The 25,725-nt window shown below is 38.9% G+C and overlaps 1 protein-coding gene across 1 annotated transcript; it reads right to left on the reverse strand.

Annotated features, from left to right (window-relative positions):
• Positions 1 to 43: 43 nt before the first annotated feature.
• Positions 44 to 24,131, reverse strand: LOC144055107 (vasorin-like). Its single transcript, XM_077570808.1, has 2 exons — positions 23,961 to 24,131; positions 44 to 3,904 (listed from the first exon to the last, which is right to left on the reverse strand). The coding sequence occupies exon 2, from the start codon at positions 3,881 to 3,883 to the stop codon at positions 1,763 to 1,765; it is 2,121 nt and encodes a 706-aa protein (XP_077426934.1). The 5' UTR covers positions 3,884 to 3,904; positions 23,961 to 24,131; the 3' UTR covers positions 44 to 1,762.
• Between the last annotated feature and the right edge of the window lie 1,594 nt (positions 24,132 to 25,725).

The following is a 25,725-nucleotide window of genomic DNA, read 5'->3' on the forward strand; positions in this document are numbered from 1 at the left end:
AACTAGTCCCGTGTACGGATACGGACGACAACGGACAACACAGTTGTATAGAAAAATTGTATTTTTTTTTTAATACTGTCATTTTTTGTTGGCATCATTTACTGATAAACACATTAGACAAACAATACATGATGGTGCCTTCGCGACCACGTGGCAAACAGCTGCTGGTCCCTTTCACAGTCCAAAGCAGCATAAAAAGTATTCCAGTTGATGCATTAATGGTACGGGCAGATACTTATGTGACAGTATTGGGGGGGGGGGGGGCGTCCGGATTCACATTATACTGCAGTTAAGTCACGAGAAATTGACTAAACAGTTTTACCCTGTTGAATGACATATTATGAAGTTCCTGCAGCATATCCGGACGTCTGGTGAATCAAAGGCACGTAAACCATTTTACACTTGAGCTGGTAAAGATTTCTCTCTTCTGACAAAAAAGATGAAGATAATGTTTATATCATACTGTCTGATTGAGTGTCAGTCAGTTATAAAGAAAGAAAGAAAATAATTTGGGTAAAATAGTTGAATTCAAGGGGACAGATTTTTGGAAAAGACTTTCAGAGATCAAAGTTTTTGTATCTCTAAAAAAAATCAACAACTGTTATTTCAACTCTTCTAAGCTACCGTTTTGATGTACAGTACAGATCGAAGAAACGGTCTTTGAATATGGAAGAAGATTCACAGATGTGTCGTCAAATTGCTGGGGATGTTTTGACCATTCTTGGGCTTAATTATGACACTCGGATGACAGTTAGCGTTGGAAAAAAAAGATGAACATACTGTTTTGTACAAAGTTGATGGCTACCTGAGTCCTATTCTTTAGCAACATTAATCTCAGCATCCGTTGCAAAGAGTTTTTTTTTAGTTTCTACAATCATTAGTGACTTGTAGGCAGGCTTTTGGCAATGTGAAACAATTAATACAGCAATACTGAATTAATATCTGGCAAAAGCAATGTACAAAAAAAATATAACACTTATTATAACCTCAGCCACACAAACCAGCCTTCCTGTCACGGTGCGACAATGTGGGAAGACTCGACGTCTCTCCGGTCGGTCCATTAGTCTTTCATGGCCAATTAAGAACCCACAGAGCCGATTGGATGTGTGGAGAGAATTACATACGGGTGTGTTGACGGAGTACAATCCAACTTGGTATGCATGGAAGATTAGCTTCACAAATGTCATCAGTGAGTGTGTCGGCACTATTTTGAAGCGTTATCTGACCGTCGGTCGTATTGCATGATAGTATCAGTGAAAAAGTAAGAACAAAAACTCTTCAGTTCCGGTTTAAATGCAGAAACAAACCCATTTTTTCAAGTTCCGTTTTTTTTGTATTGTTTATAGCTGCGATTTCCTCCAGTTTCACTTCCAAGTCCAGCAACAGATTTACAACTCATTCATTGTTTCTCCAACAAGAACAAACCACTGTCAGTGGCTGTCCCTGTAAAATATAACGCCACAAGGTCTTTTCTTGTCAATTGCACTTTTTTTTTTTTTATCACTTGGTTGGGTTTTCCTCACCATCAAACCCATTTGAACCACAGCCTGCTTGCTGTCCTGCAGTGATTTACTGTAGCTCATTTCCAATATGCTGGAAACGTGACTTTGGATCCTCATTCTCTGAATGGACTTTCCAGTCAGTAGTGGTCTCGTTTTACAAAACAAAAGGATAAGCGTCACATCCAAACTGTAACAAAACCTTACGATGCTAAACCACTACACAGGACAAAGCTTCACAAGTTTTCTGATATTATTGCATCCTAAAAATAGGATGGTTTTAGGGATGATCGATTGTTATTTGAGGGCGACTGTCCTTGCATCAACGGTACCTCGTAGTCCAAATTGCCATTTTGTTGCAAGGGTGCGGGCGGCTGTCGAGCGTGACACCGCTCGATCTCTGTCTGTTTGTGGGGTAGCGAGCCGTTCCCCCCGTTTTCCGGACATGCCTTGATGCCCTCCACGTCTGATGAATCATCGGGATCGGCAGGACCCAGCTCCAGCTCCATTCCCGCTTTGCTCCGCCTCCTTTTCCTCAGACAGATGATCAAACCAATCACCAATGCCAGCCCCAGCACCAGCGCCAGAGCAGCTACGGCAGGAATGAGGGTATACGCGAGCGAGCTCTGTGTCTCCACGCGGGGTTCTAAGGATGTCAGTGGAGCCCCTGCGGTCCGAGCTTCTGTACACGACCCCGTCTCTACTGAGCTGTTGGCCCTCGTGGACATTCTCTCCCCGAGGGGACTTGCGCAGACCGAGTAGGTGCAGTTGGGATGCAGTCCGCGAAGAGTGTACTCGGGATAGGATGCAGGCACGCTCAAAATGATGGGGCGGCGGTCGGGTCCCGAGAGATTGCGGTAGGTCAGCCTGATGCCGCGGATGTTTGGTCGTGTCTTGATGAAGAGGTGCAGATCAAGAAGAATGGAGGTGGAGGTCACCTGGCGGGAGCTGATGGCATCAAGGTCTGCAAGAACCGTGGAAACCTCAACAGACACTTCTGTTCCCGGGGGTTTTGGTGGTTCCGTTATGTCGACGTTTTCACAATAGAGTCCAGTTGTTCCCGAAGGACACAGGCAGCCCAATTGCCCGTTTGGGTCAAAGATACAAGTGCCGCCATTGAGACAGATGTTTGGTGGACAGATGTGCTGTACATATTCCGCACTGGTGGAGCTTGGGAAGGCGGGAGGTTCTGATGGAAGCTGGTCTGTTTTTGAGTCCAGGGTTTGTTTACTTGGTGGTGGAGGAGGAGGGATTGCATTGGTATGGGTTGTTTCTTGGGATGTAGTCGGGTCCTGCGGTGCTGGAGTACTCCCAACAGGAGATCTCATCAGCAAAGTTGTGGTCGGTGGACATCCGAAGTCTGTGTGGTCCAGTACTGAAAGCATCTTCCCAGCATTAGCTAAAGGAAAGTGGCACCTGGTCTCCCGAAGCCTCCCCAGATTTATATTCTTCTCTTTCAGCCATGCTGCAAAGGAAGCGAGGGGACACAAACAATTGAATGGATTTTCAGCAGCTTCCAGATGATCAAGTCTGGGGAAGGACTGGAAGAAGTCTTGGGGAAATCCCTGAAGATTGAGACCGCTGAGATCTAATTCTTGGAGCCCGGCGAGTTTCTGAAAGTCTTCTGTTCTGAGCTCACTCAATGGATTTGCGGCCAAGTTGAGTTTGATCAAACCCTTCAGGGAGTCCTTCTTGAGGGCCTGGGGAACCTCTGCTAATTGGTTCATGGAGATGTCTAGCTCATGGAGGTTCCCCAGGGAGGCTACAAGATCTTCATCCAGAGAGAGAAGCCCAAGAGAAGCCATTTTAAGTGTTTCTAAGTGGGGTGTTTGAAGGTCTGAGACATGCAAGGTTGGGATGTTGTTGTAACTCAGGTCTAGAAGCAGAAGTCTTGGTAAAGTAAGAGAGGGCAAGGATGTGAGTTTGTTCCCTTGGAGCTTGAGTTCCAGTAGCATTTCTAAACCTTCAAAAGCGTCTTGCTGGATGCTCTGGATGTGATTTTGGTGGAGATACAGTCTCTCCAGTTGGACCAAGCCAGAAAAGCTCTCTCTGGAAATGTGAGTAATGGAATTAGAGGACAGGTCCAAGTTCTTCAGCTTCGACAGCTTCTTGAACGCACCATCCGGAATCTCTCCCAGCTCATTCTGGCTCAGATCTAGCAAATCCAAGTCCCCTAGACCTGTGAAGTCATTCTGAGCCAAAGCATTGATGCCGTTTTGGAAGACATAAAGATTTATGGTGCTGGTTGGGACCCGGGGCACAGTGCTGGACCGTCGATTGATGCAAAATATTGTACCCGGACTGTTACAAGTACAATCTGCTGGGCAGTCCAAGGATGAAACCAGACTGGAGGAGATGAAGAGGAGCACGAGATGAGGCAACATGATGAGGCCAGGTTTAGAACTCTGAAAGACAAAACAGAAACAGACAAAAGAAAGTTGTTAATTGTGGTTTGTGACTTGAGACTGGGAATAAATGATGAACACGTGGTTTGCACAGGTGTTACTTTAAGCCAGACCGTCTATCTCCATATTAATTCCAGTTTAGTCCTACTTTATCCCTTTATTTTAAGGGCGTGTTTTTTAAAAGACTTTCAGGACTGACAGCCAAAAATCTGCCAACAAGACCTACAAAGCTAGTTCTTACTTTTTCAAAGTCTTAATTAAATAAGACTAGAATTCTCCTTTATGTGCAGTAAACGTCTACCATTTGCGACGTGAAACCAAAACATGACCGTTGACGTGAACTAAAGCAGGTCAACACATGCACCGGAGACCAACATGCAACATGGTGAGCAGCAGCAGAGGCACATTCGGCAACACAGCTGGATTAAGTTACCCACAATGCACTGACGCCATCGCTCACACAGAGACAGACCCGCGTGAACCTTTGTCCGCATGGTGATAAGAGGGAGTACTTGGGGGGAAGAAAAGTAAGAGGGTGGGAGAAAAGGACGCAGACAAAGGAAAAGGATTAACTCGCTAGTTTTAACAAATCTATCCTATTTATATTCATACATATGTGTTACAAATAGGGTTGTTAAAATTAAAGTATTAACTCTGGAGATGAAGTTTTGGGCTTTTTGATGGTTCTGACCAAGCCATTTCATAATCTTTACAGCTGTTTAAAAAAAAAAAAAAAACATTTATTGACTTCCTGTTATAAGCTGCCACCAAAACGTAGCCACTAGCGCGAAGATGTACAAACACAGACTATAGTTTTACTTGATGCTTTTTGGAGAAATCTCAAGTGATTTCTGAGAAATTGTTTCTATGAGAAAATCATGGTCTCTAAAGCGGAGTCAATTTTGATTATTTTTTTTTTTTTTTAGGTTTTTTTTACAGAAGCATTCTAATCCATCCATCCATTTCTATTTGATGATTTTACATTCATTTCAAGATATCTGTTACAAGCTTTGAAAAAAAAGAAGTAGAAGTTGGAAAATGTGATTAATCGCGATTAATTACGGAAAATTGTGTGATTAATTAATTAATAAATTTTGAATCGCATAAAATTATTTCCAATATATCATGGCCATGAAGACACTTAAGGTTCTTCTTTACTCTTATTGGAACATGCTGTTCTATTGTATGTTTCTTTTCCGTCAAGTGGCGTCATGTGATCAAAAGAACTCCCGTGGATGACTCAGCAGGCCACTGGATTCTGGATATGTGGGTTGTTTGTTTATTCGACATTCCGATGAGGAGCGTTAGCAGGATTAAAGAACTTGGGTAAAGGGAACAGTAAACTAGAGATATGGGTTATAAAATCACCACGATTGCGTCATTAAAAGGGGGATCTGAAGCTGCGGCCTGTAAAAATGTGCTTTTCATAAACATTTGGAAATCAGTTGTCTAGAGGTAGAAGAGGGGGAAAGTAAGGAATTGAAAGTACTAAAGAGCAAAAATGGGGTCCATAAATTACATTTGAGAACATGTGTCCAAGGGGAGATTACTTCATCTTCTTAGGGAAAAAAAAAAACATCCACTCACACCCCCTCAAACTCCCAAAAGTGGAATACGGTATCCTGTTACTATGCCTAAAATGCTCTGAAGTCACTTTCGAGGCCCCAAAATGCAATTGTGTAAACGAAATATCAATATCGTACAGCATATGTCAGTACAGGGAAGCACAGTGGAATGGTGGCGAGCATGTCGGTCTTACAGTATTAAGGTTCTGGGTTCAAATGTCCGATTTTGGAGTTTGCTTGTTACATTCCTGAAACTGGCATATTTCGTTTTGCGCTGAAGACTCTCAAATTGTCCGCTGGCGTGAATGCTTGTTTAGACACGTGTCCTACGATTGACTCTCAGCTGTCATTTGTATTGCGTAATAACAAAACACTTGATTCATAATTTGATTAATTGAGTCTTGAGGCAAGTACGGTGAAAGGAAAACGTAAAAGATTTACTACCATGTCCCTGACAACTGCTGTCTAGACTGTAGAGTGACAACTGCATCGGGGTCTATATTAACCCTGGAGAACCCAAGAACCCTTTTCTTCTTTGGAAAATTATGAATTATACATTAAATGACTGCTATAAGTTCACTGAACACCAAAATATATGTTTTTTCAATTTTAACCCTTTTTTTTTTTACTAGCTCAGAGTTGCTAATTTATCAATATATATATAAAAAACATACTCCTAGGCATTCTGCAACATGATATGAAATAGATTAACAAAAAAAAAAATACAATTTTACCATCTGATGGTTTGCCGAAAAGATGGTTTTGTTTGGATTGATTTCCAGCTCAACAAAACCGCATGTTGCCAGCCATCTTGTCACCACCACTCTGGCTCATGTAAGTGCAATATTCATCCACTAGATGGCCCCATGCAGGGGTCAGAAGTGGCACTCTGGACTTTTGAAGTTAAATTTGTAAAAAAAAAAGAAAAAAAAGAAAGGTCTTTGTTATTTGAGTAGCAGAATTTATAGGGGTCAAATTTGACCCCGTGGGTTCTCCAGGGTTAAGATGACGAGACACTTACAATACCGGGAGAACATTTTAATGAGTACAATTGTGTTTCTCTAAGTCAAGTCTCTGACTCACGTTGTACTTTAGGGATGGCACAATAACCAATGAATTGATTGTCCATGCTTTTGAATTGATTTCTTGAGAAAATGGAGTACACGACTCAACTGTAATCCTTCATCCATTTTCTGTACTTGCTTATCCAGGGTCGTAAGTGATCCGGTAGACTGCAACCTAGACTGGTCTCCAGTCATGCTTGCCACCATTTTGGACTGGCTCTTTATCGGCGGCATAGTAGTTCCTCGCACCTTAATAGAGGCCCGTGCGATAGTAGTTACTGTATGTCAACAGCGCGTATGGAATGCAGGAGCTTGTGCGCACACCTCGAAATACCTCGCTGCTTCCGAGCCAATCGTGTTTGCCGGCAACAGGAAATCAAAAGCTCTATGCAAATATGCCAAAAGGCATCTGGCAACAGAAGCAGACTTCTCAGACAGGTTGACGCTTTTCTTTGTCCTAAAATGAAACAAAGTTTTGCTTTGTTTGAATCCTGCGATTGTTTTGGCATTTTATCATGTTGGCAAGTGAATCCGAGCGCAGATCTTTCCCGTGCCGAGTTTGCGGTTTGTGTGAACTCTACGTCGGCCATAGCTGTGAATGGTTTGTCAATATGTCCCCGTGACAGTCCAGACGTTCATCTCTTACTGATTGGCTAAATCTGACCCGCAATCGCAAACAGGGAAAAGATCTTCCAGACTCCCTGGGGACAAGTTCAGGGTGCAACCTGCCTCTCTCTCAAGGTCAGTTGGCATAGGTTCGAGCACACCTCTGTGACCCCAGTGAGGTTAAGTATTAGTGAGAATGGATGGATTTTCCAGTTTTCTTAATGAAACCTTCTGATTGGGCGTGCTATGGCGTGCACGGTATGTGGCGCACACCAATGGTACGCTAGCATCCGACTGACTACCAGATTTCAGATTCTGAAGATCCTAGGGCCTGACTATGGAGAAGGTCAAAAGGTCAAAGCATAAGGACCTAACACTTAAGAAGCAAGAACTAGCAAGTTTAGACAGGTGAGCTCCTGGTTTCCTGGCTAACATCCTAAACTAGACCATAAACCAACCCCCTTCTTCTTGTAGAACTGCTTTTCAGCAGCAAATCTGGCCTCCGCTTCCACTCTTCACAATGAGCTGCTTACATCTGGAAACGGTGTCTGACAAAATCCGAAAAGAGGATAGAGAAGTCGTAAATGTTTTTCAAGCAAAGATACCTCCGCGAGGTTTTAATTCTCCTTGTTTTCCAGACAATAAACTTTCCTGTACTTCCAACCGCCATCCACGCTAACGACATCTGCTTCACGGCCAGTGTCGACTACCAAACAGCCCATATTGGAGCATCTGTTTATATAAGACCAAAAAGCTTATGAGGTATTTTCAGAAAATTGTACTTTTTAGTCACAATGGTTACCAGCAGTCTGGTAGTCGTAAAGGTCACCGACATAAACAAATTGGCACACTCTTGCTCTTTATTTATTTATCTCATGCCTTGTTGCGTCCCTTGAGCCCTGTTGGACACGGTCGTCTGGCCGGCTACAATTTGCTCAGTTGCTTGGTTCCCCTTCATTTCCGACAAGTCTAAACAGGTCCACTTTGTTGAAAAAATAACAGCATGTAAAATATGTTTTTTTTTTTGAGAATTTATGAAGGAAACATTTTTTAATTAGTGGATTAACACCTTAGCTATTCACAATGGGGACTCCTGCAAGCCTCTTGGCCAATAGTTTTCAGACAGGATTCGGGTTCGAATTTCCTGCCTTCTGTCTGCGGGTGTGACATGTATGTGAAGAAGGGAAAATGCAGTTTCATTTTTTGGCCACAGGTGGCAGTAGTGATTTGAAATTCAATGTTCCGCTTTCAGTAGCTTTAAAATGTCATTAAGATTTAAAATAACAAATGCTTCTACAAAAATATATTGCTAAAAATATTTGTTGAAATTTAACATCAAGATAACATTTAGAAAATCGCATGAAATTACAGCTTTGAAAGATAGCAAAGGAAAAATTGCTTCTTTTTTGCTGCACTAACTGAATTCATATACACACACACAGACACACACACACACGCACGAAACTAAAAAGTGTCCCCTGCTGCTTGAATCACCTCATTACGGCACCATTAGTTCAAGAGCGTCTGCGGATTTACGGCTGACAAGAAGTTGGAAGAACTATAGAAAACTGCCACACGCACACACATGGACTATTTCAGCAAATGAGTAGGACACAATTTATTAACAAGGAGAATAAATGATGTCTATACACGTATGTGTGAGTGTAGGAGGGCTATTGTTTACTTAAGTCACTTATCTATTTACTTAAACTCCTCACAAATCCTTCAGTTAAGTAAACACGCACACACACACACATGCGAGCGGGGGAATCAATTAGAGCGTTTGTCTGCCTGCACGGCTTCCAGCCTGGCGACCTTGACTGCTTCGTACAGAAACAATGGCTTCATTCTGCACAAGATCACACAAAAGTCTGACTTTTGAACTCGGTCTTAGCGCAAGTCTGCTCAGAGCCTTTTTTTTTTTTTTTTTTTTTTTAAACAAGAGCAGACGTGAAGCGTTGATATTATTTTTACAGTCTCAAGTAGACAAATATGGAAACCATTTTGGTTTTCTTGGAGGAGAAACACATTGTGTGGTGTATAACACTTTGATTTGTATTGTTGTTGAGAAAAAAAACCCTCCCAGGTTAGCTTCGCGCTAGCTAGCTAGCTAGTTAGCAGCTGGTATGATGCTAGCGGCTGGCTCAAAAATGGACCCAAAGAATCACACTGGGTTCTGGTATTGGTTGGTGTATTGTGAGTGATCCTGGAAGTTAAAGTAAGTTATTTTAAACTAAAAAGAAAAACCTTTCTCTTGGTTGACGCAGCTGCTTTAGCACATAGTAAGCATAATAATAATAAAAGTGAATATGAGGCTTGGTAAAGCACTTTGGACAACATATAGTGTAGATAAAGCACTATACAGGTGTGCTTCATTTACCATTATGATCAAATTGGATTTAAAATTTTTGGGACTTGGACGTGTTTTTTGGCTAAAGTATATTTAGTAACCCATTCGAGTTGATTCGGGATTTAACACAGTTTAAAAGGTAAACAAATAGCAAATGTGGATTTTGAATTTGGAACCAGAGCTCTAATTGTAGTCATTTTTACATGTATGGTGTTTGTGTTGACAAACAGTTGGGTTAAAAATAACCTAAATTGTCAAAATTTAGCAGTAATAAATTTAATAATAATGCATATATTTGTGGAGACTGGGGTCAAGTTGTGTTTTACAATTTAAAAAATGTGCAGAATTTCACAAGTTACTTCATGTTAAAGATTAGATCGCTCTTAATGTAAAAAAAAAAGAAATGCACTAAGCTGTCATTGTCTTACAAATGCGATTATGCCATCTAGTGGCAGAAAAAAATGACCAACACAATTCAATATCGCACAAATTTTTTACACTAGTCCATCTTTTTAATTTTAACTAAATTTTTAAAATTATTATGAAATTACTGTATCAATGACTTAAAGATGCAGTCATATTTCAATTAGTTTAACATTTTTTAAACAAAAAAAAAAAATTTTATTGTACATTTAGAACCCATCTAAACCGATTTGTGATAAATCGTGAGTTAACTATTGAAGTCATGCGATTAATTACGATTAAGAATTCCATAAAAACTCTGTCAGTTGGTCAGCAACTTTGACACTATGACTAAAAATAACCTAAATTGAGTCAATTTGACCCAACTTTTTGGCTTGTTTTGCACTACTGGGTTTTGTCTCATTCCCAAAAAAATGTCTGAAAATACGAGCGGGCTTGCGGCGAGGCGCTCGGGTTTGACACACGACTCAGTAACAAGCCCCGAGGCTTGGAATGGAGGGGAAAATGATGCTGTTGTGTGGCAGGAAGGGCTGTACACACTTGCACACTTGAACACACACACCCTGCAACCTAATCAGATTTTACGCTGATAACATGATTAATGCTTCTTTGTTGAAAAGACCCTTGCGTGACTTTTGACATAGTTATGCTCTATTAAAAATAGCATCGAGCGTTACGGTGCCTTAAATGACCGTGGCGTCACATGCTATGAAGAAGAAGTCATAATATGGAAGAGACGTGCATGTTATCAGTTTTGGAGAACATGACACCCCAGTGGAGGTCGCGCTGAAGCCAAGGACAACTAATTCACTTCAGATGCATCCAAAAACAACTTCAATATGATGCGTCTCATTTTTGTACCAGGAAAAATGACAAATGCCAGCTGCAGGAATGAGGCTGGCCACAGAAATTAATTTTAAACAAATGTTGGTCTTGTGTGCGTCGCAAGTTGAGATGCAAGATGTTGAATTGTGATTAATTAACTTATTTTGAAACTCTCGGTTACAGTGGAGGTCATCATGATCATAAATCTGATGTGTGCGTGTTAAGTTCTGCTACATTTATTAAAGCATGTCAACAAGTTTGTAAACGGACCAATCAAAGGCATCTAAGATATACAGTGTAACTTTTATGGCTTGTCAAATCAAATCCGTATTTTTTTCTTTCCCAACAAGAAGCATCTGCGAACCGGTAAACTCCGAAACGTCTGTTACCATGACGACGCTCTTCCACTTGACTTGCTGGACTTGGACGGCGTGTGTTTGTTTTTGGAGCGTCTCGGTCTGGCGAGAGGCTATGGCTACGCTCAACATAACAAATGACGCTCGGGTTTGTGTGTGCGTATGAAGAGAAATGACTAAATCGCGGGAAATATGCACTGGCCAACCACTTCATTAGGTACGCCGGCAAATTAGCGTCCAAATCAATTCATTCCGAGTGTCTATGATAATGTCGATGGACCATAAAGGTTGTTCAACAAAAAAAAATCAGGTTCCATTCAAATTGTCAGCTGCTAGTGTTTTTTTTTTAATGGCATTGAATTCACGAGGAAAAGTGCGCTACATGACAACCCGATCAAATTAAAGGATATAACGCTGTTAAAAGTAGACATATTGTGAAAAAGTACTTATTAATGTCTTTTTAAAATTAAACAATCACTTAAATCTTTTGTTTTCTCGAAATAAAATGGTTCTGTGAAGGCGTTCTACAATGCTACGAAACTAGAACCTAACAGTGGGGCTAATTTGCATAATAACCACACCCACACCAAGTTCATGATATGATCAGTAAGGCTAGGTCAGATCCAGAGCCACTTTCAAGCGAGAACTACACTTTCTGAAACAACATTTTGCAGAAGCGCTCTTAAAATTTTTAGGTCATCCAACAATTATTTTTTTTTTTTTACAGTGTACTAAAAAGTTAATTACAACTTGATTCTTTTGCGTAACTGTTTATTCATTAAAAAAAATTTAAGCCCCAAAAAGTAAAAATGCAGATAAACCGCCAATAAATGTTTTCCACAAAAAAAAAAAAAAAAACGGGATTGGGACCGGAATAAATAAATAAATTCAACCCGCAACAATTCTTGAAAAAAATTATATTACCCATATTTCACGACCAATGGGTGTTGGCTCCAACCCCAAAAAAATGTAAATATTGGATTATCCACGAATAGGTTTGTCTAGTAAGGGGCACCGTGATCCTCGTAAAAAAAAAAATAAAAAAAAGTTAGTCTGTATCCCTGCATGCTGATGTCTGTATAGCCCATCTAAAGCTAACATTGCTGATGTTTTATGGGCCACGTGCGCACTAAAACACACCTTTGCTAATCGCTGGTCCCGCTTGTTTGCATCTGTTTGTTGTCTCGTTCACGGGGCGTTCAGCTCTCATCTGTGAACAAGATGTCTGCATACCACACAAGCTGCAGAACACGTGCAAAGAAACAATGTTTCTTTGGTTACGTCGACGCGGAAAAGTTTCACAAACCAGTGGTCATCCAGAAAACGCTGTCATGTGCATGCCAGGCCAGTAGTTGGCAATGTTTTCTTTTTGTGATGACAATTTACTTTTTCAACTTTTTTCATCTTGAGACCTGTTTCCGAAACGTTCTCACTATTATTCTAAATCGTGGCCAACAATGATTTTGAGAGGCTAAAAATGCTAACCTGTTAAATTACATTTCAATGCAAATGCTAAAAATGCTAGATTGTATAAACAAATGGACACCAGTACTGTGTCCATTAAAGTCTTCATTCACATTTCCCATATCACACTGAGGGGGCGAACGTTTGCGAAGGTAGCAAATGTTGATTTCTCGTCAGGGTTCATTCAAGGTTGCAAACGCTCGCCAAAGTTTTTAGTAGACGTTCGCTATGGCTTATCTTTTTTAAACAATTTTAACAACAAAATTTAAAAACGTTTCCTTGTGACAAGAAAAGCCACGTTGAACATCTAGCCAACGTTCGCGACCTTTAATGAACCCTGGCGAAACCAGCTCTTTTGTAAGCCTGTCCACAAACAGTTGGGTCAAAAAATATTTGAATAAATGGAAGGATCCACTACTTGGGTTAATTTGCCTGAACTTTCACACACAAAAAGTCATTTTGTATTAAACAACCCCAAAATAATTGGGTCATTTTGTGCAAAACAACCCCGAAAAATTGTCGTTTATTCAAATCAACCCCAAAAATGTGGTCGTTTTACAGAAAGTTGAGATTTGGTCCATTTTTGACCCAATTTGGGTTATCTTTGACCCAACTGTTTTTAGAGTGTGTGAACAACATTGTTATCATAATCTGAAACTTTTTTTTTTGTTGTTGCATTAATTCTTACCATTTTGTTTAGCCGTAAACATGCATCATTGCCCAGAAAGCTTGATTTGTTGAACTATTTACTCATAATTTGAGCGTTACCATCTGTTTGTAAAAAAAAAAAAAAAAAAACTTTACAAAAAGCAGATGCTTTTATAACAAATAGGTCAAAACTTCTTTAAGCAAAGAACATCTGTGGAGATGTGCCCGATCCTTTCATATATTTTTAAAGCAGTTTGTGGATGACGTGAATGTGATTCATCCGTCTCCCTGCACGCTTTGCCATTTTCTTCTTCATGCGGTCTATTGACGTGGACCACCCGAGCTCCCCTCCCCAAACGATGACTTTTCACCTCCTAATCCCCAGACAGCCCGCAGCGAGGCATGCGACACTGACAACGTTGTGAGTATGCTTTTCTACGCATGATGTTGCACATGTGCTCTTTCTAGGCTTTTTCTCAATGACCTCGACACAGTTCTTCAGACGGGAAGCCTTTGGCAAAAGTTTGCAAACTATAGGGGGGTGCGAGCTTCAGCTTGGGGGTGCAAAAATAATTTTCATATAAATATGTCATATCATGTCAAAAAGAGCAGTTTTGGACTAATAAATGAAATCAATATGATAAATCTCGGGTCGCAATTTGAATGAGATTTTGGTATATATTAGGAGTGTCAAAATTAGTGCGTTAATTTTGAGTTAATTTAAAGTTCCTTTAACGCCACTCATCTTTTTTAACGCACGATTAATGACCGCCCCTTACTTGGAAAAATTCCAGTCACAACGCAGCAGACACCCACGTCAAAATTTAGCAGTAATTAATGTAATAATAATGCATATATTTGTGGAGACTGGGGTCAAGTTGTGTTTTACAATTTTAAAAATGTGCAAAATTTCACAAGTTACTTCACGTTAAAGATTAGATCGCTCTTAATGTAAAAAAAGAAATGCACTAAGCTGTCATCGTCTTACAAATGCGATTATGCCATCTAGTGGCAGAAAAAAATGACCAACACAAATCAATATCGCACAAATTTTTTTACAGTACATCTTTTTAATTTTAACTAAAATTTAAAAATTATTATGAAATTACTGTATCAATGACTGAAAGATGCAGTCATATTTCAATTCGTTTAACATTTTTTACACCAAAAAAATATTTTATTGTACATTTATAACCGATCTAAACCGATTTGTGATCAATCGTGAGTTAGCTATTGAAGTCATGCGATTAATTATGATGATGGATTCCATAAAAACTCTGTCAATTTAGAACTAATTGACTTTGACACTATGACAGAAATTTTAGGAATTAAAAACATAATTTTTACGTTTCAAAAATAGACAACTTTTTAATTTCTGTGGCATTTGACGTACATGCATTATGACGGGTGAAAAAAAAAAAATCCCGTCCCCAAAATGTTTGAAACCCTCTGGGCTGAGAAAACACTTGAAAAAGCCGAGGTTGTGACCCATGAACACCTCCAAGGCAAAACAAGTGACACGAAGAGCGGCTTGTACCACAACGGTGTACGTTACATGGACACGCGCGTCATACCGTCTGACCCGAGGTTACAGGATAACTCAGCAAACATCGCCTCAGGTGAGACAGGCTCTGTGCTTTTGTCTTGCTGTCTACTTTGCTTTCATGTATCCGTTCTACAACGCTTTTACATTATGGGTAAACGACAATTTTTGCTCATATGTGCACAGACGAATACGAAAATCTGAAGCAGTTCACAGTAAATACCCGGAAGTAAAGTTCACATGTTCGAAGGGAAAGCCGAAAGAATGTTGTGGTAACCTTGAGGTGGCACTACAGCTAACATTGGCGTAGGTAGGTGGTAGGTATGCGTGGTATGTAGGTAGGTTAAATCTCACCATGGTGCTATAGCAAACATCACTGTAGGTAGGCAGATAGCTAGCTGGGTAGGTACATAAGTACCGGTAGGTGCAAAGGAAGGCATGTGTCCAGCTAGGTAGATATAATACTGTACATATATGTGGCTAGCTTATAGCTGAAGTAATTGGCAAGTCATAAGATTTGGACTCAAGTCTTGCTTGGCAAAAACTTATGAAAGACGCACTGCGGCCAAAGACAAAGTTGAGATAAAATAGAAAAAAGTCAGACACAGGTAAGCTAGCTGTGTTAATGGTGAAGCTAAGCTAGCTAGGTTAGCTTGACAGTTTAGCTCACCAATAGCTGGTCAGATATTAACTACTGCTCTACTGTTGGTCGTGCATTTAATTGAGAAGACAATAAAGCGACAGATAAGACACCGTGGAGGTGTAATCTTGAAACTATACCATTTAAAAAAAAAAAAGCACTCGTTGTTTATGAATGCAAACGTGAATTTGGAAGGAATTTAACAGTTAAATTCCCTCTTAACGGGTTGATAGCATGACTATAATAACCGTGTGATCGACATACACATGGCAAAAAATGGGACGCACGGATGGGACCTGCGTAACATCGGGACGAAACAATGAGGTTGGCCAAATCTGCTGGGACACGGGACCCAAGGCTCAAAAAACGAGACTGTCCCAGCCAAATGCGACATCTGGTCGCCCTCGACTTGGTGGCGAATCCACTTGACTTGCTTTATTTTTTTTTGTCCACATTATCTTGGGATTTACTTGCGACTTACTCCCGCTTCTGACATATAGCTAGCTTCCAGCTACGTACGTAGCATGTTTGGCTCATAAGTGAGGAAAGTAGGTAGTTACTGGTAGATATGTATGTAGGCATGTTGGGTTATAGGTACAAATGTACTGTAGGTAGGTAGCAGGCTAACTAGATGTACTGTAAGTGGATATGTAGGTTGGTAGGAAAGCAAAGCTAGCTCGACATGCTAAGAAGATATGGTGGTAGATCAGTAGGTTGCCTTTAAGGTACCGTTGTTAGAAGTATAAGAATGTTTGTAAACAGAAAAGCTAAGAGGTGATAAGCAAAAGTTAAAGATGAAATACCACACCAGGTCCAAACAACACTTCATCTAGCAGTGTTTGTTAAAGTGTATTGGTATGCCGGCTCCCTCTAGTGGTGAGCGAAAGAATCACGTTATTAAAAAAAACTGCATCATTTTCCAGATACATACAATAATATTAAATATACTTTTTAACAATAAAATCTATGCCTTTTGATGAACATTCAAGGCTATGACGTTACGCAAAGTATTATTTTTGTTTCTGCACATAATAAATGTCACCAGAGCTCAGATCTGCGCATCTGCATGCACCCGGTGCCTCCCGGTACCACTGCGGAATGTGCACGGCGAGCGCTCTTTCTGGAAACGTCACGCTCTTTACCTTCCTACTGAAGCGCTGTGTTTATACAACACGCCGAGGGGACGAGGGGGGAGACACACTCCATGGCTTACAAAAGGAGTAGCAAGCCCCAAAGGCTCCCTGGAGGGTGGGGGGGGGGGGGGGGGGGGGGCGACTTCTAAAGGAAAAGAAGTTCCCCTCTGGCGAGCGTGCCGAAGCTCGGGTTCGCTCGTGTGGTTTTGCTTCTAGAATTCCTCAGGTGTCAAGATGACTTGTAAAGATGTAACGTGAGCATGTCAGTGAAAACTGAAACCATATTTAGGCATAGAGAAAAAGACACCGCGCAGACTACGTTACCATCAATTGTAAACAAACAAAAAAATGTGTACGTTTATGGAATGATGCAGTAAGATACATTTGGGATGCTACATGAAAAAGTGAAATATTCAGTCAATAAAGAAAAGGCATAGTATGGAAATAAGTCATGATAAAAGAAAATGTTATACATTATGAGAATAGTCACTTTTTTAGGACAAACGTCTCGCGGAAGACCGCCGCGTAAACGCTGTAAGTTTATGAGAACAAGTTTTTTACGAGAACAAAGACTTAACGTTATCCTAATAAAGTTGTGCATTTTTGAGGGAAAGTATCATAATATTACAGGTTTTAACACTGCCGAAAAAAGGTGCAGTGTTACAAAAAAAAAAAGAGCTATTTTTGTGTACAGCGTATCTGCGGCAGGATTATTCATAAAATTGTGAGGGCATCAAAGCATCTGAATCATTGCGAAAATCAATTCATCAATTGATTAGTATTATTATTTGCTTGGCCCTGATTTAAATCAGTTGTAACCACTCCCACGGTGGTGCAGACCTCCTTCTCTCAGATCCAATAGATCCGGCGTTCATCTTAAAAATTACCAACACCAGGTCTAACCTGCCTCTGGAGTTACGTCGCACGCCCTGTAGGATCTACGCCATTCACGATGTTCATGTTACTAGAATAAAGTTGTGTATGTTTGAGAACATTATTTATTTTATTTTTTTTTTAAGAAAAAAATATTTTATGCAAAAACTGGATTTTTATGAGAATATTGTTGGATTTGAACATAAATAGGTTGCGTTTTAGGAAAGAATACAGTTGGTATTTTCAAAAGAAACAATATAGAACGATAAAATTGTACACTAGGGTAAAGTTGTATTTTTACAAGATAAATGACATATTAATACAAGAGCAAAGTTTGTTCTTTCACGAGATAAGAATGAAAATGATGTTAGGATAATGATTTTGCGTTAAACACAGCCTTGTCCAGATGAAACAATCATGCAAGCCACAATGTTTGAGCCAAAACCATCAAAAGTCCTCCAGGGGGTTCAACTGCAAGATTCCAAGCATAGACCGTAGCATATTAACTCATTCACTGCCATTGACGGCTATAGACGTCAAAAATTCATTTGAACTATTTCTATTAGTTTAACATTTTTTTCCACTTTTGTTAACAAGAGTATGAAAACCTAAAAAAAAAAATGTATTGTACATTTGAAACAGATATAAAATTTGTGATTAATCGTGATCTATTGGAGTCATGCAATTAATTACAATTAAAAAAATTAATCGCCTGACGCAATTAAAAAAGAGAGAAAAGATTATTCAAAATTAGGGGCGTCAGGCGATTAAAATTATTTATCGTAATTAATCGCATGACTTCACGAGTTAACTCACGATTAATCACAAATCTTATATCTGTTCTAAATGTACAATTAAAAAATTCTAGGTTTTCATACTCTTGTTAACAAAAGTGGAAAAAAATGTTAACTAATCAAAATAGTTCAAATGATTTTTTGACGTCTATAGCCGTCAATGGCAGTGAATGAGTTAATACATCTTAAAAAAAAAAAAAATCTCACCCAGACGTGATGAAAATTGGCAGCTTGCAAGGAAATGCCAAAGTCATAATGATCGAAGTTGCATTAAAGGAAGCGCGAGTAACTGGAACCGGTGCAATTGAAACAAATGTATTCCGTTTGATCTGATGGTCTGAATATGCTGGAGTGGAATATGGTGAAGTACAGCACAGTTGAGTGCAGTCCAGCATAACATACAACACAGGCTGAAGAGAATTCTACATTCCACATTTGTGCCGGGAATACGCTGGGCCCCTGCAGGCTCGCGTTTGCCACTGAACTCTCGTTGCACCGCGTCAAACAATCCTTTTAATTTGGAAGGAAATCGGACAAAAGAAGTTGACTGAAGCTTTAAGCATTTAGCACTGTGTCGAAATCCGAATATTTTTTAAATGTGCACACCCCTGTTCAAGTGCTGAATTTTTGTGATATGGAAAAATGAGAGCAAAATAATCATTTCAAAACATTTTTCACCATTAACTCATTCACTGCCATAAATTCCTTTTTTTTTTTTTAAATATATATAAAAAATTAGGGGCGACAGGCAATTAATTTTTTTAATTGTAATTAATCGTATGACTTCACTAGTTAACTCACGATTAATCGCAAATTTTATATCTGTTCTATATGTACAATGAAAAAAAATTCTAGGTTTTCATACTCCTGTTAACAAAAGTGGAAAAAAATTTAAACTAATAGAAATTAGTTCAAATGAATTTTTGACGTTTTTAGCCGTCAATGGCAGTGAATTAATTAAAAAAGGAAGAAGAAGAAAAGATTATTTAAAATTTTTATCGTGATTAATCGCATGACTTTAGTTAACTCATGATTAATCACAAGTTTTACATCTGTTCTAAATGTACAATAAAAAACTCTAGCTTTTCATACTCTTGCTAACAAAAGAGGGAAAAAAATGTTAAACTAATAGAAATAGTTTTTTGGGATTTTTGACGTTTTTAGCCGTCAATGGCAGTGAATGAGTTAATGTGAAAAAAACACACTTTTTGAGAAGAAGTAAAGAATGACTGAAATAATGAGGTTGCACAAGTGCGCACACCCTCTTATAAATACGGAAATGCTTTCACTTGCATGTACACTCTAAAAACAGTTGGGTCAAAAATAACCCAACTATGGGTCAAAAATGGACCGATCCTCTACTTGGGTCAATTTGACCTAACTTTTAGTGTAACACATTTTGGTCAGATCCATTACTTGGGTCAAAAAATTTGGTCATTTTGTATAAAAACAACCCAGAAAGTTGGGTGAAAATGATTCATGAAGTGGATTGGTCCATTTTTGATCCATGATTGGGTTACTTTTGACCCATCTGTTTTTAGAGTGTACTACTAAAACACTCACTCACTCTCACGCACACTCAGGGAGACTTGTTCACCTTGAACCTCTTAACTTCCTTGATGAGACTTATGAAGTGGCTGATTGGGGATCTTTCTTCGCATTTATTTATGGCGGTGGTGTGACCGCGGCACTTTCGGGCTGACCCTCGGGATTACTCCAAGATGGGAAGCAAGGAGGGGCTTCACCTCCAGGTGCTGGCCCCTCGCAGCATCTTCCTCTCCATGACCCCCAATTCCCCCCCCCCCCCCAAAAAAAATCAAAACTTAATTAAATTGCTGAGGCAGCAAGTCCGGAATGTTTGCTTTCCTCTGGCTGCTTCGCCCCCGACCGTCTGTGAGCGTTCTTTGCATTTCTCAGCCTTCCGCTTCTTCTTCCGTCATCCGTGTCACAACAAGAATCGGTTTTGATGACATCAAGCTGAATGTGGGGTCCCATTCATTACCCTTCTGCTTCTTGGCGTTCTATTGCTTTGAAGTGAATGATGCCTGTTAGTTAGTCAATCAATCTTCAGGATGCTTTTTTTTTTGCCACCGTCTATTGATTTTGAAGTTTTAAATGAGGTCAGTCGTAGTCTTACGTTTCTTTACAGGCTTATTGCTGCATGGCAACTAAAGGTAGGCATCTTTTTATTTTTATGTCAACTGATTTTTTTATTATATCGAAGTAACCATACTGGTTTTGAATGACAATCCAGTCAAGAGGTGAAATCAGGACATTCTTCATTCCACTTTTTTTTTTTTTTTTTTTTATCTCTGTGATATGTCTGATCAAGAACACTACTGCTTTTGCACTTTCATTTTACTGTCTTTGTGTTCATAGTTTTAGCCATTTTTGTTATGTGTCTACAGTACACTATTTTTAATTTAATTTTATTATATATATTTTTTTGACTATATTTTTTGAGGAATGTCCAAGCAGAGATTTTGAAGGCCATATATTTGTCAATCCTGTTATTTTCACACAGATTCTGGGGATAATTTGTACGTGGCAAATATGTTTGCTTTTTTATTTTTGAGGTTTGTTTTATGGCAAATTGTCTCACCAGCATCTGACTTTGAATGATTTCCAAGGCAAGAGGTCCAATCAGTTTGTCATATTTTGTTGCCAAAATGAAGAAAAACTTTTAGTTTTTAGTTAGTTTTTTTTGTGTTTGGAGACTTGTTGTTGTTGACAGTTGCAAGAGCCCCGCCAATAAGTGAAAAGCCACAGATAGTGGCTGCCTAAAGAAGTGATTTTTTTTTTTTTGTCAAATCTTCCAAAAAAATGCTGCAAAAATGTCAATATTTATAATATACAAAAACGGGTAAAAAATAAAATAAAATAAAGAAAATATTTTTTTTAAATATTAGGAAAAAAATCTGTGAGAATGTCAATCTGCAGGTGCTGAACTGCGAGTATGCAGGGTCGATTGCGCAAAACCAACTTGATGCCTTCCAAACCTGGAGGTCCAACTGTCATATTTAATAGGACTATCGTATTGTGCCTGGCCAAGAACTTGATTTTGAATTGTTTCTTCCTTGTTGTCAAGCAGCCAAACCCAGTAAGAAAGATATGTAGAAAGTGCACATAAAACAGGCAGAGCCATTTGTACACTTGGACGAGCGCGCTCGTGTGTGTGTGAGGAAGAGAGGGTTTCAGTAGTGTCGAGAGCAGTTCAGTAATGTGTATGAAAGTGTTTTAGTAGTGAATGTGTGTATTCATTAGTGTACATTACTACATTAACAAACAAAAAAACTGTTTTAGTAGTGTGCAGGCAAGTAACACAACACTTGTAACCGGCGTCATGTATTCCGGATACAATTTTTTTTTTCGATTACAAGTACCTTTATTAAAAATGTGGATTATTTTGTAGGATTTCATTTTAACTCATTCACTGCCATTGACGGCTATAGACGTCAAAAATTTATTTGAACTATTTCTATTAGTTTAACATTTTTTTCCACTTTTTTTAACAAGAGTATGAAAACCTAGATTTTTTTTATTGTACATTTAGAACAGATATAACATTTGTGATTAATTGTGCGTTAACTCATGAAATCATGCAATTAATTATGATTACGCATTTTAATTGCCTGACGCCCCAAATTTTTTTGAATTTTTTCTTTTAACTAATTTACTGCCATTGATGGCTACAGACGTCAAAAATTTATTTTAACTATTTCTATTAGTTTAACATTTTTTTTCCACTTTTTTTTAACAAGAGTATGAAAACCTAGATTTTTTTATTGTACATTTAGAACAGATATAACATTTGTGATTAATTGTGAGTTAACTCGTGAAGTCATGCAATTAATTATGATTACGCATTTTAATCGCCTGACGCCCCGAATTTTTTCTTTTTTAACAAATTTACTACCATTGATGGCTATAGACGTCAAAAATTTATTTTAACTATTTCTATTAGTTTAACATTTTTTTCCCACTTTTTTTTAACAAGAGTATGAAAACCTAGAATTTTTTTATTGTACATTTAGAACAGATATAACATTTGTGATTAATTGTGAGTTAACTAGTGAAGTCATGCAATTAATTATGACGCGTTTTAATCGCCTGACACCCCAAATTTTTTATATTTTTTTCTTTTTTAACTAATTCACTGCCATTGATGGCTATAGACGTCAAAAATTCATTTGAACTATTTCTATTGGTTTCACATTTTTTTCACATTTTTTTTAACAAGAATATGAAAACAAGGAATTTTTTTATTGTACACTTAGAACAGATATAAATTTTGTGATTAATTGTGAGTTAACAAGTGAAGTCATGCAATTAATTATGATTACACATTTTAATCACCTGACACCCCAAATTTTTAATAATGTTTCCATTTCTTTTTTTTAATTCATTCATTGCCAATGACGACTATAGACGTCAAAAATTTATTTGAACTATTTCTATTAGTTTCACATTTTTTCTACTTTTGTTAACAAGAGTATGAAAACCTAGAATTTTTTTATTGTACATTTAGAACAGATATAGAATTTGTGATTAATCGTGAGTTAACTAGTGAAGTCATGCGATTAATTACACTTAAAAATGTTAATCACCTGTCGCCCCTAATTTTTAATAATCTTTTTTTTTGTTATGAATTTATGGCAGTGAATGAGTTAATATGGGGAGAAAGTATAAGTGGTCATAATATATCTCAGTGGACCGCCGTGGGTCGTCGCCACATCAGGTTTTTGTTGGCCAGCAAGTAAACATAACAGCTCCCTGGCTGGATACGTGTTGGTCAGTTTCTAAATGGACTGCAAAGGAATGGCTAGTGAATGTTCACTGCAGTACTTATTCGCTCATTCTAAATACAAGTTTCAAAGAAATGTGTGAGCTGTCAAAATCATCCGGACTGCTTGTTACCATGGAGGAACTCGACGCTACGCCCGCAACTTGTAAGTAAATACTTCACTGATTCCCGTCATGAATCACCCACAACCATTTAAATGCCATACTTCCAATATCATCTGCTTAACTTGCCACCGGGAATTTAAAAATAAATAAATAAACAAATCGCGATATGTCATGTATTATAAACATCGTTTAAAATAACTGCTCTGTTTACTACCTTTCACTTATAACAAACACTGGTCATGTGGAAATCTGATATCCCTTATGGGATGAATCTGTCTGTCTGTTCAGCTTGATGGTGCACAAGTGGTGAGCATGTCTGCACAGTTCTTGTCGTTTGGATTTTTATTGCAGGTGCAGACTTCATCTTGCATTCCAAAACCAAGTATATTAAACCGCCATAAAACAGAAAAAAAGACCAGACATATATATGTATTTTTCATATAGGCTATACATATTTGGTAATGGAAGTAATCTGAACGTAATTAAAAGTATTAAAGTGCTTGTTGCTAACATTAACAGGTAACTACTAACTGTAGTGGAATGTGTGTGTGAAGCACATCGGTATGTTGTATATGAGAGAGTTTCAGTAGTGTTTTTTTGGAGTGTGTTTCAATCACGTGTGAGTGCGATTCAGCGTGTGTAAGAGCTTTTTAGTGCTTAATGTGAGAGTGTTTCAGTAAGTGTTTCGGTCGCGTGTGTAGTATGTGAGAGGTAAGTCTATCCATCCAGGCATGTCCCAGGTAAAATAACGCATCCAACTCAGCACGTTATATAGGGGAGACTTTTCTAATCGTGTTTCATTTCCACGTACGTACATATATATATATATATATGTGTGATGGTGAAACGCGAGATGTCACTTACCCTTTATTGACGCGATCACAGAAAACAAAACCAAAAAAAAAAAAAACAATCCCAGCGGGATATCGTCTCGAGTCCAAAGTGTATCCGAACTTTGCGCGTCGCGCGTCCGTCCACGCTCCACGACGTGCCAGCCTTCGTTTGTTCTCTTCGCGTGTCCCGATCCAAACTGTGTTCCGCCTCCACTCAACGCATACGAACACTTGAGGGAGGAGGAGGAGGAGGAAGAGGAGGAGGAAGGGGGGGGGGTGCACATTGCACAGAAGAGCGACGAGGCGGAGACTACCTGCGTGGGAGTCCCGAACTCCAAAATGTTGCACGCTAAAATCAGACAAAATGAAACAGCACTAAACAAAAAAAGCAATTTAACTCGAGTAGTCTTCTCGCTTCATTTAATGCATTTTAAATCGACAAAAGTCATCTCGCTTAGATTTGGAAAAAAAGATGCTGCGTCTGACAAGCAGTCAAAATCAATCAGTCAATCTATGCTTGCAGCTTTCTGTAGAGATACGTCATGTTCTTGTTTTGGTTTAAATTCGTTTTCAACCAGTTGGACCCTAGTCTCATTCTCCCTTCATTTAAAATCTTATTGCTCAGATTTGGGGTAATTAGCGGTGTCTGATCGTTCATTAAAAAGTGTTCCAAATCAAAAGAATGCCATCTCCACAATTAATTAGTAACATTTGATTTCTTTCTTTCTTTCTTTCTGTCTTTCATGTAAAGTACCTTGTGTTGCTTTTAAAGTATTAAAGGTGCTAGCCTATAGAAATAAGGATTTGATTGATTGATTTATATAAAATTGATCATTAATAACACCGTTAATGTGAAATACACGTCTAACATGTAACTTATGCATTTAGTCTGTCAGCTTTTTTGTTTGTTTTTGTTTTTGCCGATGCCATTACCCTCGTCTTATTGATATAGCTGCAGTAGTGCCTTTTTTTTTTTTTTTTTTTTTTGGCGTGATTTCTGTCTTGAATTCTTCATACAGCTCCATCAATAACTTTTGTTATGCTTGTGAAAAGGATACTGCTCTCGTTTTGCTGTCTTTTGACATGATTGATCGCCATTTCGCCGACTCACCAGGGCTTCTTCTTATCTACCCCGGGAGCGCGTGCACAAAGCCAGGCTATGCAAGCCCACCTTGGGTTAGCCTTGATTAGATGCGGATGGAATTGAGTTCGTGGTACGACTTGGCGCTAAATTCAGAGATGGTGTTAGTTCAAGCCGCACTTTTTGTTAGTACATAACTCCACATGTGTTGTTAGTTGTCATAGTTTTGATGCCTTCAGTGAGAATCTACAAGGGATGCGCTATCTGCTGGGGAAATGTAGTACTGCACTTCCGCCTCTTCCTCAACCGTTTAGTTAACCCCCCCTTCCCCCCTAGGCTGACTGAGTCTTGAATGTTTGTAATTTTCAATGCTCTATAATGTGTTAAAAATAAAAAATAAAAAAATTGCATCATAAGGCGTATCATTAAATCTGCAAGTTTTGTTGGCAAAAAAATGGTTTAACCAATTTTGAAAAATCCGTGTGAGCGGAGTCAAACGTTGAGGCACGCCTCGAATTGCACTCTGCATCCAGGGCTACTTGGCCTACTAACCCCAACCATCAAAAATGATTGCCTACCCCCATTCCTTACCCTACCCTTAACCATAACCCAATTCAAACCTAAACTCTAAAACCAAGTCTTGACTCTTAAAAAGAGGTCTGAATTCTGAGTGGATGGCTGGTTGAATGTTTTTCGCATTGATGTCGTGTAATGA

Source organism: Vanacampus margaritifer, chromosome 7 (genome assembly GCF_051991255.1).
Source record: "Vanacampus margaritifer isolate UIUO_Vmar chromosome 7, RoL_Vmar_1.0, whole genome shotgun sequence".
NCBI classification, from domain to species: Eukaryota; Metazoa; Chordata; class Actinopteri; order Syngnathiformes; family Syngnathidae; genus Vanacampus; species Vanacampus margaritifer.